Source organism: Salvelinus sp. IW2-2015, linkage group LG3 (assembly GCF_002910315.2).
Source record: "Salvelinus sp. IW2-2015 linkage group LG3, ASM291031v2, whole genome shotgun sequence".
NCBI classification, from domain to species: domain Eukaryota; kingdom Metazoa; phylum Chordata; class Actinopteri; order Salmoniformes; family Salmonidae; genus Salvelinus; species Salvelinus sp. IW2-2015.
The window spans coordinates 3,832,913-3,850,412 of NC_036840.1; the positions used below are offsets into that span (position 1 = coordinate 3,832,913).

Consider the following 17,500-nt stretch of genomic DNA (forward strand, 5'->3'; position numbering starts at 1 on the left):
AACGTTAGGTCACATAAAGTACTGTCCTACATTAGGTACAATAAAAGTACTGGTCTACTATAGGTTAATAAAAGTACTGTCCTACAGTAGGTCAATAAAAGTACTGTCTACGTTAGGTCATAAAGTACTGTCTCATTAGGTCAATAAAAGTACTGTCTGTTAAGGTCATTAAAGAGTACTGTCCGTTAGGTCAATAAACCTAGTCTACTGTCTACATTAGGGTCAATAAAAGTACTGTCCTACGTTAGGTCAGTAAAAAGTACTGTCTGTTAGGTCAATAAAAGTACTGTCTACATTAGGTCAATAAAAGTACTGGTCTACGTTAGGTCAATAAAAGTGCTGTCTGTTAGGTCAATAAAAATACTGTCTACATTAGGTCATAAAAGTACTGTCTGTTAGGTCAATAAAAGTGCTGTCTACATTTAGGTCAATAAATTACTGTCTGTTCAATTAATGTATAATAATAATGTCAAAACAGAAATGTGTGTCAGTCTGTCTCTTGTGAAAAAATAGCCTTGTCCTATACTGTAGTATATTCTTTCTTATGGCAACAAACAATAGAAGAGTCACACATCAGCATGGGACAAGACAAGGAGCACTTTCAGAGTACATAAACATATCACTACAAATATCCCATATTTCATTAGCTGTAAATTTAGTACAAGCATTCCAAGTCAGAATGCATGGATTTTGTCAGAAGGTTCGATCTGATCTTCATCTTAGTCACAGCAGTGGACAAACACGGTCTGCTTAAACTAATAACACACTAATTATTGTTTTTTGTCTGTCTGTCTGTCTGTCTGTCTGTCTGTCTGTCTGTCTGTCTGTCTGTCTGTCTGTCTGTCTGTCTGTCTGTCTGTCTGTCTGTCTGTCTGTCTGTCTTCTGTCTGTCTGTCTGTCTGTCTGTCTGTCTGTCTGTCTTCTGTCCTGTCTGTCTGTCTGTCTGTCTGTCTGTCTGTCTGTCTGTCTGTCTGTCTGTCTGCGCGCCACACACACACACACACCAGCACACCACACACAGCGGATTGTAGGCTCCAGATGTCCCCATACAGGGAGTCTGTCTCTTTTTTCTATCCTCCACTGCAAAAATATTCAAATCCCCACAATCCATCCAGCCATCCATCCAGCCAGCCAGCCATCCAGCCAGCCCAGCCAGCCAGCACAGCCAGAACAGTCTCAGAGAGGAATGTTGCCAATACCCAGGGGCTTTTAAAGAATGAGCCTTTGGTTTGATTGACCTCTCAAATGAATAGTGGCAAAGCAGGTTATTTGTCAACAAATCACTGTAATTGATTGTGTGGTGTAATGTGTAATTGACAGGTCATGTGCCCACCTGATGGTATATCGGCTAGCCATGTCTATAACTATACATGAGGTGTTTCTGTATGGGGGAGGACATTTAGTTTAATCTTACTGATTTACTGTAAACGGCTGTTTTCCTTTTCTTTCCTGTCCTCCACCCTGCAGCCCAGTGATCTGAGGAAACACAGGAGAAAGGTACAGTACTAATGATATGTTCATTTTATTACATTAGACATTTCAAATGTCTGTCCTGTAGATGAACTGTCATGGTCTGGTGTATCCTTGCCATTATTGGACTCTGAAGACGTATAAGACAAACAATGTTGTAGAGATTGTAATGTGTTGAGGTGTGACTATCAAATATCAAATATTTATTTGTCACATACACAATGGTTAGCAGATGTTAATGCGAGTGGTAGCGAAATGCTTGTGCTTCTAGTTCCGACAATGCAGTAATACCCAATAAGTAATCTAACCTAACAATTCCACAACTACTACTTATACACACAAGTGTAAATGGATAAAGAATATGTACATAAAGATATATGAATGAGTGATGGTACAGAACGGCATAGGCAAGATGCAGTAGATGGTATAGAGTTACAGTCTATACATTAACTATGAGATGAGTAATGTAGGGTATGTAAACATAAAGTGGCATAGTTTAAAGTGGCTAGTGATACATGTATTACATAAGATGGCAAGATGCAGTAGATGATATAGAGTACAGTATATACATATGAGATGAGTAATGTAGGGTATGTAAACTTATATTAAGTGGCATTGTTTAAAGTGGCTAGGGATCATTTTTACATAATTTCCATCAATTCCCATTATTAAAGTGGCTGGAGTTGAGTCAGTATGTTGGCCAGCGGCCACTAAATGTTAGTGGTGGCTGTTTAACAGTCTGATGGCTTGAGATAGAAGCTGTTTTTCAGTTTCCTCGGTCCTGCTTTGATGCACCTGTACGACCTCGCCTTCTGGATGATAGCGGGGTGAACAGGCAGTGGCTTGGGTGGTTGTTGTCCTTGATGATCTTTATGGCCTTCCTGTGATCGTGGGTGTGGTAGGTGTCCTTGAGGGCAGGTAGTTTTGCCCCGGTGATGCCGTTGTGCAGACCTCACTGTCCTCTGGAGACCTTACGGTTGTGGGCGGAGCAGTTGCCGTACCAGGCGGTGATACAGCCCGACAGGATGCTCCTCAATTGTGCATCTGTAGAAGTTGTGTGAGCGCTTTTGGTACACAAGCCGAATTTCTTCAGCCTCCTGAGGTTGAAGAGGCGCTGCTGCGGCCTTCTTCACAACGCTGTCTGTGTGGGTGGACCAATTCATTTGTCCGTGACGTGTACACCGAGGAACTTAAAACTTTCCACCTTCTCCACTACTGTCCGTCGATGTGGATGGGGGGTGCTCCCTCTGCTGTTTCCTGAAGTTCACAATCATCTCTTTGTTTTGTTGACGTTGAGTGTGAGGTTATTTTCCTGACACCACACCTCCGAGGGCCCTCACCTCCTCCCTGTAGGCCGTCTCGTCGTTGTTGGTAATAAAGCCTACCATGTAGGTGTCGTCTGCAAGCTTGATGATTGAGTTGGAGGCATGCATGGCCACGCAGTCCGTGGGTGAACAGGGAGTACAGGAGAGGGCTCAGAACGCACCCTTGTGGGGCCCCAGTGTTGAGGATCAGCGGGTGTGGAGATGTTTGTTACTGTACCCTCACCACCTGGGGGCGGCCCGTCAGGAAGTCCAGGACCCAGTTGCACAGGGCGGGTCGAGACCCAGGGTCTCGAGTTTGATGACGAGTTTGGAGGTACTATGGTGTTAAATGCTGAGCTGTAGTCGATGAACAGCATTCTCACATAGGTAATTCTCTTGTCCAGATGGGTTAGGCGTGTGCAGTGTGGTTGCGATTGCGCTCGTCTGTGGACCTATTGGGTCGGTAGGCCAAATTGGAGTGGGTCTAGGGTGTCAGGTAGGGTGGAGGTGATATGGGCTTGACTAGTCTCTCAAAGCCACTTCATGATGACGGAAGTGAGTGCTACGGGGCGGTAGTCATTTAGCTCAGTTACCTTAGCTTTCTTGGGAAACAGGAACAATGGTGGCCCTCTTGAAGCATGTGGGAACAGCAGACTGGGATAAGGATTGATTGAATTGTCCTTAAAACACCAGCCAGCTGGGTCTGTCGCATGCTCTGAGGACGCGGCTGGGAATGCCATCTGGGCCTGCAGCCTTGCGAGGGTTAACACGTTTAAATGTTTTACCTCACCCTCGGCTGCAGTGAAGGAGAGGCCCGCAGGTTTTGGTAGCGGGCCATGTCAGTGGCACTGTATTGTCCTCAAAGCGAGCAACATAGTTATTTAGTCTGTCTGGGAGCAAGACATCCTGGTCGCGACGGGGTTGGTTTTTCTTTTTGTAATCCGTGATTTGACTGTAGACCCTGCCACTTACCTCTTGTGTCTGAGCCGTTGAATTGCGACTCGCTACTTGTCTCTATACTGGCACTTAGCTTGTTTGATTGCCTTGCGGAGGAATAGCTACACTGTTTGTTTCGGTCATGTTCCGGTCACCTTGCCCTGGTTAAAAGCAGTGGTTCGCGCTTTCAGTTTCACGCGAATGCTGCCATCAATCCACGGTTTCTGGTTTGGGAATGTTTTAATCGTTGCTGTGGGTACGACATCGTCAATGCACTTTCTAATGAATCGCTCACCGATTCAGCGTATTCGTCAATATTGTTTGTTGGACGCAATGGCGGAACATATCCCAATCCACGTGATCGAAGCAGTCTTGAAGCGGAATCAGATTGGTCGGACCAGCGTTGAACAGACCTGAGCGCGGGAGCTTGCTGTTTTAGTTTCTGTTTGTAGGCTGGAAGCAACAGTGTTGTAGAGATTGATGTGTGAGGTGTTACTATAGTGTAATAACAGTGTTGTAGAGATTGATGTGTGAGGTGTTACTATAGTGTAGTAACAGTATTGTAGAGATTGATGTGTGAGGTGTTACTATAGTGTAATAACAGTGTTGTAGATTGATGTGTGAGGTGTTACTATAGTGTAGTAACAGTATTGTAGAGATTGATGTGTGAGGTGTACTATAGTGTAATAACAGTGTTGTGGAGATTGATGTGTGAGGTGTTACTATGTGTAATAAACAGTGTTGTAGAGATTGATGTTTGAGGTGTTACTATAGTGTAATACAGTATTGTAGAGATTGATGTGTGAGGTGTGACTATAGTGTAATACAGTGTTGTAGAGATTGATGTGTGAGGTGTTACTATAGTGTAATAACAGTATTGTAGAGATTGATGTGTGAGGTGTTACTATAGTGTAATAACAGTGTTGTAGAGATTGATGTGTGAGGTGTGACTATAGTGTAATAACAGTGTTGTAGAGATTGATGTGTGAGGTGTTACTATAGTGTAATAACAGTGTTGTAGAGATTGATGTGTGAGGTGTTACTATAGTGTAATAACAGTATTGTAGAGATTGATGTGTGAGGTGTTACTATAGTGTAATAACAGTGTTGTAGAGATTGATGTGTGAGGTGTTACTATAGTGTAATAACAGTGTTTGTGAGAGATTGATGTGTGAGGTGTTACTATAGTGTAATAACAGTGTTGTAGAGATTGATGTGTGGGGTGTTACTATAGTGTAATAACAGTTTGTGGAGATTGATGTGTAGGTGTTACTATAGTGTAATAACAGTGTTGTAGAGATTGATGTGTGAGGTGTTACTATAGTGTAAAATAACAGTGTTGTGAGATTGATGTGTGAGTGTTACTATACTAGTTTAATAAGAGCTACTAACAGGTCTCTTCACCTCTCCACGGTCAGATTGCGGCCACGACGATGACGGCCAGGACAAGGCTACCATCAAGTGTGAGACGTCCCCTCCCCAGCCCCGGACCGTACGCATGACCCGCACACTGCCAGCCTCCTCACACAACGAGGCCCGAGGGTATGCTGCACTTATAGCGGCTCACACACACACACACACACACACACACACACACACACACATACTCCACACTTTCTTCATCCTGACGTAATTTGAGACAAATTGATCTCTTACCCAAGTTGTATATTTTTCCTTGACTGTGTGGTGTTGCGTGCGTGCGTGCAATGCGTGTGTTTGCAGCATTGCTGCCACCTGGAGGCAGAGGCCAGTGCTCTGAGCAGCGTAGCCAGCATCAGGACTCCATCAACAAGCAACCCAAGAAGAAGGGCATCAAGTCCTCCATCGGCGCCTGTTTGGCAAGAAGGAGAAGACCAGACTGGCACAGCTGCATGCCCACAGGGAGGCCATCGGGCAGAGCCAAGGTATGGTCTACCAGCACCTCTCTGATATGAGTTGCTCTATGTATCTGTTTGGTTAATGAGTAGTCATTCATTTCATTGACATTTTAGTCATTTATCAGCTTTACGGACGTTCTGATTCAGAGTGACTGACAGGAGCACATGAGGGTGCCTTGCCAGGGGATAATACTTTCTCAAATCAAATTGTATTATACACATGCGCCGAATACAACAGGTGTAGACTTTACAGTGAAATGCTTACGAACATTTCCAAACAAGATAAAATAAATGATGATTAAAAATAAAATAGCGGAATAAAAATAAGATTATATACAGGTAGTACCAGTACCAGATCAATAATGGATAGCTATATACAGGTAGTACCAGTACCAGATCATAATGAAGCTATATACAGGGATATCCAGTACAGATCAATAATGAAGCTATATACAGGGAGTACCAGTACCAGATCAATAATGGATCTATATACAGGTAGTACCAGTACCAGATCAATAAATGGATCTATATACCAGGTAGTACAGTACAGATCAATAATGGATCTATATACAGGAGTACCAGTACCAGATCAATAATGGATCTATATACAGGGAGTACCAGTACAGATCAATAATGGAGCTTATATAACAAGGTAGTACCAGTCCAAGATCAATAATGGATCTATATACAGGGAGTACCAGTACCAGATCAATAATGGATCTATATTACAGGGAGTACCAGTACCAGATCAAATGTGGAGCTATATACAGGGAGTATACCAGTACCAGATCAATGTGGAGCTATATACAGGTAGTACCAGTACCAGATCAATAATGTATATATATACAGGGAGTACCAGTACCAGATCAATAATGGATCTATATACAGGGAGTACAGTACCAAATCAATAATGGAGCTATATACAGGGAATACGAGTACCAGATCAATGTGGACCTATATAACAGGGAGTACCAGTACCAATCAATAATGGATCTATATACAGGGAGTACCAGTACCAGATCAATCATGGCTACCTAATGGCTACCATCATGGTCACCTAATAATCCCCAGTTTACAATTGGCTCATTCATCCCCCCTCCTCTCCCCTGTATATTCCCACGGTTGTTTGCTGTAAATGAGAACGTGTTCTCAGTCAACTTACCTGGTAAAATAACGGATAAATAAATAAATAAATAAATAATGGAGCTATATACAGGGAAGTACCAGTACCAGATCAAATAATGGAGCTATATACAGGGAGTACAGTACCAGATCAATAATGGAGCTATATACAGGGAGTACAGTACCAGATCAATAATGGATCTAAACTCAGCAAAAAAAGAAACGGCCGTTTTTCAGGACCCCTGTCTTTCAAGATAATTCGTAAAAATCCAACTAATCTTCACAGATCTTCATTGTAAAGGGTTTAAACACTGTTTCCCATGCTTGTTCAATAAACCATAAACAATTAATGAACATGCACCTGTGGAACGGTCATTAAGACACTAACAGCTTACAGACGGTAGGCAATTAAGATCACAGTTATGAAAACTTAGGACACTAAAGGCTTTCTCTGACTCTGGAAAAACACCAAAAGAAAAATTACTCCAGGGTCCTGCTCATCTGCGGTGAATGTGCCCTTAGGCATGCTGCAAGGAGGCATGAGGACTGCAGGGCAATAAATTGCAATGTCCGTACTGTGAGACGCCTAAGACAGCGCTACAGGGAGACATAGAACGAACCCAAGCCCTGAAAATTAGTTCCCTCGGCAAGTGCGACAACGTGTTAACAACACCTGCAACAGGATCGTAACATCTGAACCTCCACTGCGGGACAGGTACAGGAGGCAACAACAACTGCCCGATTTACCCAGGACGCCAATCCCTCCATCAGTCTCAGACTGTCCGCAATAGGCGAGAGAGCCTGGACTGAGGCGCTTGTAGGCCTGTTGTAGGCAGTCTCACCAGACATCACCGGCAATAACGTCCGCCTATGGGCAAACCCACCCACATCCTGCCACCAGCCATATGCTCGTTCTGTGCGTTGATTTCCTGAAGACAGGAATGTCAGTGTTCTGCCATGGCCAACGAAGAGCCCGGATCTCACCCCATTGAGCACGTCTGGGACCTGTTGGATCGGAGAGTGGGGCTAGAGCCATTCCCCCAGAAATGTCTGGGAACTTGCAGGTGCTTTGGTGGAAGAGTGGGGTAAATCTCACAGCAAGAACTGCAAATCTGGTGGCAGTCCATGAGGAGGAGATGAGTACTGCAGTACGTAATGCTCATCTGTGGCCACACCAGATACTGACTGTTACTTTTGATTTTGACCCCCCCTTTTGTTCAGGTACACATTATTCAAATTTCTGTTAGTCACATGTCTTGGAACTTACAAATATTACACATGTTAAGTTTTTTTTAAAATAACGCAGTTGACATTGAAGAGGGATCTTTTTTTTTTTTTAGTTATATACCAGGGAGTGCCAGTTCCAGATCAATGTGCAGCGGTACGAGTATTTGAGGTAGATATGTACATGAAGGCAGGGTAAAGTGACTAGGCATCAGGATAGATATAATAAGGTATTTGAGGTAGATATGTTACTGAAGGCGGGTAAAGTGACTGGGCATCCAGGATAGATAATAATAAGGTATTTGAGGTAGATATGTACATGAAGGCAGCAGGTAAAGTGACTAGGCATCAGGATAAGATAATAATATGAGTAAAATAAAGAACAGAATAGCAGCAGCATTGTGTGTGCGTGTGTGGTGTGTGTGTGTGTGTGTGTGTGTGTGTGTGTGTGTGTGTGTGTGTGTGTGTGTGTGTGTGTGTGTGTGTGTGTGTGTGTGTGTGTGTGTGTGTGTGTTGTGTGTGTGTGGTGTGTGTGTGTGTGGTGTGTGTGTGTGTGGTGCATGTTTGAATGTGTGAGGATTTGGTGTGGGAGTGACAGTGTAGTGTGTCTGAGTGAGTGTGTGTACATTATAGTCTAGTGAGTGTGTGTATATGGTGTGTATATATAGTCTAGTGATTGTGTATATGGTGTGGTATATGTTAGTGAGTGTGTATATGGTGTATATATATATCTAAGTGAGTGTGTATATGGTGTGTGTATATATATAGTCTAGTGAGTGTGTATATGGTGTGTATATATAGTCTAGTGAGTGTGTATTGGTGTTGTAATATTGATTCAGTGAGTGTGTTTATGGTGTCGTGTATTATATAGTCTAGTGAGTGTGTATATGGTGTGTATATATAGTCTAGTGAGTACACACATATATATACACACTCACTAGTACTATATATACACCATAAACCACTCACTAGACCATATATACACACCATATACACACTCACTAGACTATATATACACACCATTATCCACTCACTAGACTATATATATATATTATACACACCATATACCACTCACTAGATTATATATATACACACCATATACACACTCACTAGACTATATATACACACATATACACACTCACTAGACTATATATATATATATATACACACCATATACACACTCACTAGATTATATATATACACCCATATACACATCACTGAACTATATATACACACCATATACACACTCCTAGACTATATATACACACATATACACTAGCATATCACATATACACTCATAGACTATACAGTGGGGCAAAAAAGTATTTAGTCAGCCACCAGATTGTGTCACGTTCTCCCTAACAAGATGAGAAGAGCCTGTAATATTTTCTGAAGATACATTGTAGATTTTTTAAGTGAATTTATTTGCGATTATGGTGGAAAATAGTATTTCGTAAGGCATGTGTATATGGTGTGTATATTTAGTCTAGTGAGTGTGTATACAGTATGGTGTGTATATATGTCTAGTGAGTGTACATAGGCTCAGTGCAAGAGGGTTAGTGCAGATAGTTCAGGTACCATTAATTGACTATTTTCTTATGGCTTTGGGATAGAAGCTATCTCAAATGCCCAATTTTTGGGGCCTTCCTCTGACCTGCTGATATAGAGATCTGGATGGCAGGACGCTTCAACCTCAGGGATGTACTGTGCTGGCCAATTGCCATACAAATGGTGATGCAGTCAGTCAAGATGCTCTCGCAGGTGCGCTGTAGAACTTTTTTAGGATCTGAGGCCTTAACCTGCCTGTATTATGTTAGATGATACTTGTCACAGAGGTTATTACTTACCACCTCAACCACAAACATCACCTCTAATGACTCTGCCATCTGTGTGAAGTAATTATGTGACTATGAAAGCGTAAACTCTCTGTTGAGTACAGATTTCAGAGGAGATAAGGTGGCTCCTTGGCTAGTACTGTCTGATGCTATCTACACGGATGATTTCTATGAGCCATGCAGGCAGTGCAGTAACGTCTCATTCTCCCTCTCTCACAGGAGTGTCTGATCCAGACCTGGGTCAGGACATGGCTGTGGGGAAGCTGGGGACTCAGGCTGAGAAAAGACCGCGGCGTGAAAAAGAAGTAGCTTTCACAACACCCCCTTCTGCCCTCAAACCTGCCACCACAGCATTTCACCCAAAAAACACAACCTTGCGCTCAAATAATACTCGATTGCCTCACATCACAGCAGTGGGAGATAAATCAATACCTGTGTCACTAGAAACACTGGGCAATGTACCACACAGTACAACACCTCCCTGTGTTAATCTACGGTCCATGACACACTGTAGTAAAGTGTTATGAATGCACACACCTTTTTATGTGCCAGACAGCAGTGTCTGTCTATAGTAAATCTGAATAGAGATCATTATCCTGTTTCCAACCTTTGACCCCGTACACAGTGGCTGGTGGGAATATCTTGGTTTCATTAGTCCTTTCCCTGTATAGGAGGCAGTTCCCCATGTGGCTGGATAGAAATACATCTCCAATACTCCCACTCTCCAGCAGAGAGAGGATCAATACAACCAGGAACCTGAATAGACGTCCATAGAGGGATCCCCCCTAACCAAAACACAGTCAGACTATTGATTGGGTTGAAGTCTATTCATGTCACACATGTATCCCTACGATTTCTTAGTTCATGCTTTTTGGTTTGGTTTTCCAGATATTGCTCCTCTTAAACCCACACATGAACGGACAAAACAGGGGGGTTCCCTCATGTGCAAGTTTCCTCTCTTTCAACTGGGGATGTATGTGTCTACTGTGTCAGTGGCCAATGACAAATGCGTTCTATCTATAGGCGAGCTTTGAGTTGTCATGACAATAACTTTCCCACCCTTACAGATGACAATTAGAAGGTATTATGATGATGACGACTGTGTTCTATTTGGGTCGATTCTCCAGTTTTCCAGGAAATGGACCGCCTGCATCTTGATGCTCTCCTCCAGTGCATGCTATTGAACTGCCTGCTGATTTACATGACATTTTTAGCCTGGTCAATAATCGGTGATCGTTCGTTGGTTCATTTGCTTGATGTGTTGTGTATGTGTGATGTGTTGGGTAATGTTTGGCATTTGGCTGTTTGTTCCGTGAAGAATTGTGAACCAATGCATTGCAGGTGTCTTGCCCCAGTGCATTATCTTTCGTCTGCCTGCACGCGATGCTGTAGAAAGCTGCATCAACCACAAGAAGAAGAAGAAAGTGGCTGTTTTTTGCTAACCAATCTAACTCTTTGACTTTTCATTCTACTGTTCTAATGTCAGCTTTGGAAAAGCTCTTGTCACCTGTCTACTTGAGAGCCTGTTTCCTATTTTGCTGTTGATGTGTTGTGGGTGCCTGCATCCGTGTGTGTGGTGTGTGTGTGGTGTGTAGTGTGTGTGGTGGTTGTGTGTGTGTGTGTTGTGTGTGTGGGTGTGTGTTGTGGGTGTGTGTGTGTGGTGTGTTGTGTGTGTTGTGTGTGGTTGGTGTGTTTTGAATATGTGTCCGTGCATGTATGGGCAGTGTGTGGTGTGTGTGTGTTTGTGCATTCGTGTGGTGTTTGGGGGCAAGGGTGGTGTGGGGGGGGGGGGGGGGGGGGCTGTTTAACTCATTAACAATTGTGCACTTTTTGTCTCCCGTCACTTTCTCCTTCCTCTCTCATTCGTCTCCCTTGTACTCTTCCTCCCTCCCTCTCCTCCTGTGACTAAGAAAGCGGGTAGTTGTGAAACAGTGGTGACACCTGGACATCTCCATTGTCAGCGCTGTGCCGTCTGTCCACCCTGTCCATCCATCTGTCCCCCTCCCAATGGCCGGTGCCAAAGCTGACGTTCACTCTGACCCTCTATGGCTGTTAATGACCCTTGCTTTCTAGTATCTTCCTTCCTTTCGATCTTTCGATCTTTTCATTACCGTATAAATGTTTTCTTCCCCACAGTGCAGTGGCGGCTGCTATCCATGGCTGGCCAAAGAATGTGTGCCGTCACCCGTTAATGGGGTTGTTTTTATACTTGGAATGTCCACACCTTCCTCCTTCCTGTGGGTGTTTTCATATCTGTGTTGACTATGAGATATAACCGGTTCTGATACCGGGTTATGGGGCGTCTATCTTGTTGTTTTATTTCTTTTGTCAATACTGTTTCCTTCCTTTCCGAGCTATGTTCAGTGGATGTATACCTCATGCCATAAGACAACCTACATGAAACATATCTATCTCTAATATGCCTGTTGTATTGATACCACATTGAATGGAAAAATTGATTATGATTAATATCAATGGACCACATCTCTATGTTGTGTGTCAGTCCATTCAGTCTTTGTATGCTGTTTCAAGTGCCCTTTCTCTGCACTGAGGCCTTCAACTCTGACCAAGTCACATACATAATGTGTCACGTGCCTTTTCTCTCCATATGCCTTCAGTTGGCGCACTTATGTCTCCAGATGAAGACATTTTATGCTGCACTCAGGAACTTAGTTTCTGCCTGTCGAACTCTCATGAAAGTATCATCTGTTCACTATAATAGAATTGTAATCTTCAGAAGTCTGTTGTTATGTGTGTAGCATGTGGATGTGAGTATGTTATTATCAGCTCTCGGCCCTCTCTCTATTAATCAGACATCCTTAGTACCAATCGACCACACATCTTATCACCATCTGAGCTCACTTCAGGAAGTAACGTTCAGCAGCTTGGGCCTATCTCTCTAGTGTACCGCACAACTCTGCGGTTTTCTTCTACACGCCACACACCTCACCCCACATCTGCTCCCCAACTCCATTATTATACAGTGTGCACACAGCAAGTAAAGATAGACGACCACAACACACACACACACACACACACACACACACACACATCACACACACACTACACACCAACACACACACTACCAGACACACACACCACAGCACACACACACACACACACCACACACACACACACACATCACACACATACCACATACCCAACACCAAATTATGTAACGACTTTTTCAACAGAGTTGGTTCGCGCAGGGAACAGCATATTACAAATGCCCCTGGAGCATTGCACGAGTAAGAGAACCATCCTCTCCTCTGCTCCCTAGATAAGGTGAATTTACGCTCTGAGCTGAGTATCGGCGGCGGGTATTGCTTAGCACTGCGTTTCAAAGGGTGCTCAGCACATAAATATACACATTTCTCTATTCAGTCGGGCCATTCTTAGTTTACCTATGAATCACTCCAGACGCCACACAAAAGCAGTATTCCATCAAGAGAAGTGAATAAAAGACACCAAACACGATTGAAAGCAATGGCCCAGAAAAGAATAATTCAGCAGACCCAAGAAGGATACGCAGTCAGCAGAAAAAGCCCAGTCCTCTCGTAGTTAGATTTCAGCAGTAAGCTACTACATTCCCGCTGCACAACAGAGGCAAGTGGGAATTGTGGTTTCTCTAGATTACTAACTCAATGCAGCGCGTTCCAGTCACGTCACCAGGCAACGCCATAGCTGTCCCTTCAGGTGTGTCTGACCAGATTGTGAGCAGAGAGACGGCAGAGAGAGAGAGAGAGAGGAAGGGGCAGAGAGAGCATGAGAGAGAGGAGAGAGAGAGAGCAGAGAGAGGGTGCAGAGAGAGAAGAGAGACGAGGGGGGAGACGAGAGAGAGAGAGCGAGAGAGAGAGGGCAGCAGGAGAGGAGAGAAGAGAGGGGGGAGAGCAAGAGAGAGAGGACGGTCAGAGAGCAGATAAGAGAGAGAGACGGGAGGGGGAGGGAACGAGCAGAGAGAGAGAAGGAGGCAGAGAGAGAGTAGGAGGGGATGGTGAGAGAGAGAGGCAGAGAGAGAGAGAGAGGCAGAGAGTAGAGAGCGAGGCACAGAGGAGAGAGAGAGCGCAGAGCGAGAGAGGGCGGGCAAGGTAAGAGAGGAGGAAGGCTCCAGGAGAGAGAGGAGAGTGAGGCAGCAGAGGGAGAGAGGAGAGGGTCGAGGAGGAAGAGAGGCAGCAGAGGCAGAGAGAGGAGAGAGAAGAAGGGAGAGAGAGATGAGAGAGGAGAGAGGAGAAGAGGAGAGAGAGAGAGAGAGAGAGTGTACTCATGTTTATCATGCAGTGTGTGGTACTGGAGAGAGTTGATGTACTGTTGATAAGATCGCGTGCTCTTCAGAAAGTTTCTGGCCCTGTGGAGATAAGTGTGTGGCTACTGTAACCGTGACACATCTCAGCACAAATCATCGGTGGTAATAACTCACGGTTCCGTTTTTGTTGTGAGCGGGTGTGAGTGTCTCAGTATATGGTGTGTGCAGTGCATTAATCCCATATGGTCTCTGCTCTCCCATTGCCTTCGCGAGGCACCGAGTGTCTGGGAGAGAGGGCAGAGGGAGAACCTTACCTTTCGCTACGCCCCATGGCACGGCCCCGTGCAAACAGTGGTGGCCTGGCATGGAGGTGAGGCACGTCCTCTACCTCATTGCCTCTGGAGCCATTGCTCAATCCTTTCGCGGTCGGCGTCGGTGCAGAGGCAGTCCCGCGGCTCTCTTGGGTGTGATTATCACGGAAGGTCGGTGCCAGGACGTGTTTCCGACTCTTTAGTGAAGAGCATGAAGTATCATATAATAGTTGCGCTCCGCACTACGGCCGTTTGGCGTGAGAGTCGCTCGCTGCGCATCGCACATAGCGTCTGGTGGGTTGGATCTATTCCTCTCTGACTGGCTCCGTCCTTGCACCATATTCAGCATTCACCGGCTGAGATAACACAGCCGGCATTATCTCTTAACCCTCTGACCGTTGATGATGTTTCAACATTCAAATAAATTACCCCATGCCTTTCCACGCCTAATGGTCACCCTTCTAATAACGGCTCTTTCGAATGCAGACCAGATGCTTTCCTTTAATAAAACTACTGGTAATGTAAGGATGTAGAACGATCACGTGCTAGTTACAGTAATCGTTTGGATGTATTGTGTGTAAATTACGACCGGAACTCCAATGCCGTAGTCAGCATGTTACCCGAGGTTCGGTGTGCTCTTCCTGGGCATTTCTTCGTACTGGGAGGTCTATTATACAAATGATCACGCCTCCGAGCTGACATTAACTCCTTTGTGCTTTATTATATTAAGTCTAGGTTATTCGTAATCAGTTGTTTTCCGGCCAACTCCAGTCCTCGGCAGTACCCCCAACATTAATACATTTTTATATTTGTAGCCGTCTGGACGCGCACCTGATACAACGTCACATGGTCAATTGATCATACAGGCTCAATAGAGTTAAATGAGGTGTGTTTGTCCCAGGCTATAAAGCAATGTGTGATGTTGGAGGAACTGAGTTGGGAACATCTGGTGTTGGGCGCCTATGGCAGTGGATTTGAATCTGGTCTCACTAATATTATACGGAGCAGTGTCCCATATTGATGTCCTTGGTGGAAGCCTAGAGGCCTGTTGGTAAAGGGTCCTGCTCTGTGATTTACTATGCCACTTGTCTCCCCCAAGCACACCATGTTCCCTGTTAAAGTCTAATTCCCAAATGGGTTTTGAGTGTAATTGCTTTGGCAATACACCTCATTAAAGGCCATGAGTGATGTTGTTTTATATATTAACATAGGTCATTCATTAAGTAAATGAATATCGCGTTGCCTACAATTAAATCATGCACAGTTTATTTTCTGTCTCCATTGAAATATCCTATGTCTGTATTCAGTTTTTCCCTCATTTAATCATGACAGAAATGCTTGAACATACAAGGTGAGAACCTTTCAAACCATGACTGCCCCCTACGTTTCTCAGTAGAGTTCTTTATTAAAACAAGGAGCGCTACACAACTTGTCTACAAGTAAGGATGGTAGACAAGTTCTCTCCAACCACATCACCTATAATTTGGTTTAAAACAGCAAGCTCACTCGCTACTTTACACGAAACCACAACTGGTCTTCCTCCTGTTTCAGTTGTGGCTGGGGATGCCCAGCCTGGTACGTTGGCGGCACTGTCGGTGCCAACGTGAAGAGCGGTGCCCATCATGTTGCCCTGTCGGACACAGAGATCCAGAGGGCAGTTGGGCATCATAACCCCCTGCTATCCGCCTCAAAACTACGCCTGGCCATCCAGGAATGGTCTTCCTCTCACCAGTCCATCTGCCTCCGCCAACCTCCAAACCGTGAGTTGACACACACACACACACACACACACACACACACACAGCACACACAATACATGCACGCCAATAGTGTAATAACAGTGTTGTAGAGATTGATGTGTGAGGTGTTACTATAGTGTAATAACAGTGTTGTGGAGATTGATGTGTGAGGTGTTACTATACTAGTTTAATAAGAGCTACTAACAGGTCTCTTCACCTCTCCACGGTCAGATTGCGGCCACAGACGATGACGGCCAGGACAAGGCTACCATCAAGTGTGAGACGTCCCCTCCCCCCACGCCCCGGACCGTACGCATGACCCGCACACTGCCAGCCTCCTCACACAACGAGGCCCGAGGGTATGCTGCACTTATAGCGCTCACACACACACACACACACACACACACACACACACACATACTCCACCTTCTTCATCCTGACGGTAATTTATGAGACAAATTGTCTCTTACCCAAGTTGTATATTTTTCCTTGACTGTGTGTGTGCGTGCGTGCGTGCATGCGTGTGTTTGCAGCATTGCTGCCAGCCTGGAGGCAGAGGCCAGTGCTCTGAGCAGCGTAGCCAGCAGTCAGGACTCCATCAACAAGCAACCCAAGAAGAAGGGCATCAAGTCCTCCATCGGACGCCTGTTTGGCAAGAAGGAGAAGACCAGACTGGCACAGCTGCATGCCCACAGGGAGGCCATCGGGCAGAGCCAAGGTACTGGTCTACACTCAGCACCTCTCTGATATGAGTTGCTCTTATGTACTGTTTGGTTAATGAGTAGTCATTCATTTACATTGACATTTTAGTCATTTATCAGCTTAGCGGACGTTCTGATTCAGAGTGACTGACAGGAGCACATAGGGTGCCTTGCCAGGGGGATAATACTTTCTCAAATCAAATTGTATTCATCACCTGCGCCGAATACAACAGGTGTAGACTTTACAGTGAAATGCTTACGAACATTTCCAAACAAGTAAAATAAATGATGATTAAAAATAAAATAGCGGAATAAAATAAGAAATATATACAGGTAGTACCAGTACCAGATCAATAATGGATCTATATACAGGTAGTACCAGTACCAGATCAATAATGAAGCTATATACAGGGAGTACCAGTACCAGATCAATAATGGAGCTATATACAGGGAGTACCAGTACCAGATCAATAATGGATCTATATACAGGTAGTACCAGTACCAGATCAATAATGGATCTATATACAGGTAGTACCAGTACCAGATCAATAATGGATCTATATACAGGATCACTTGTCCATCAGTGCTCAGACTGTCCGCAATAGGCTGAGAGAGGCTGGACTGAGGGCTTGTAGGCCTGTTGTAAGGCGGTCCTCACCAGACATCACCGGCAATAACGTCGCCTATGGGCACAAACCCACCCACATCCTGCACCAGCCATACTGCTCGTTCTGTGCG

At 44.6% G+C, this 17,500-nt stretch overlaps 1 protein-coding gene across 1 annotated transcript in view; it reads left to right on the top strand.

Annotated features, from left to right (window-relative positions):
* The window catches only part of ppfia2 (PTPRF interacting protein alpha 2), an 81,679-nt gene that overhangs the window by 35,917 nt on the left and 28,262 nt on the right, over nt 1-17,500 (top strand). Inside the window, 3 exon segments of the mRNA XM_070436465.1 lie at nt 1,468-1,497; nt 16,293-16,420; nt 16,595-16,779. Coding sequence (XP_070292566.1) covers nt 1,468-1,497; nt 16,293-16,420; nt 16,595-16,779 — 343 coding nt within the window.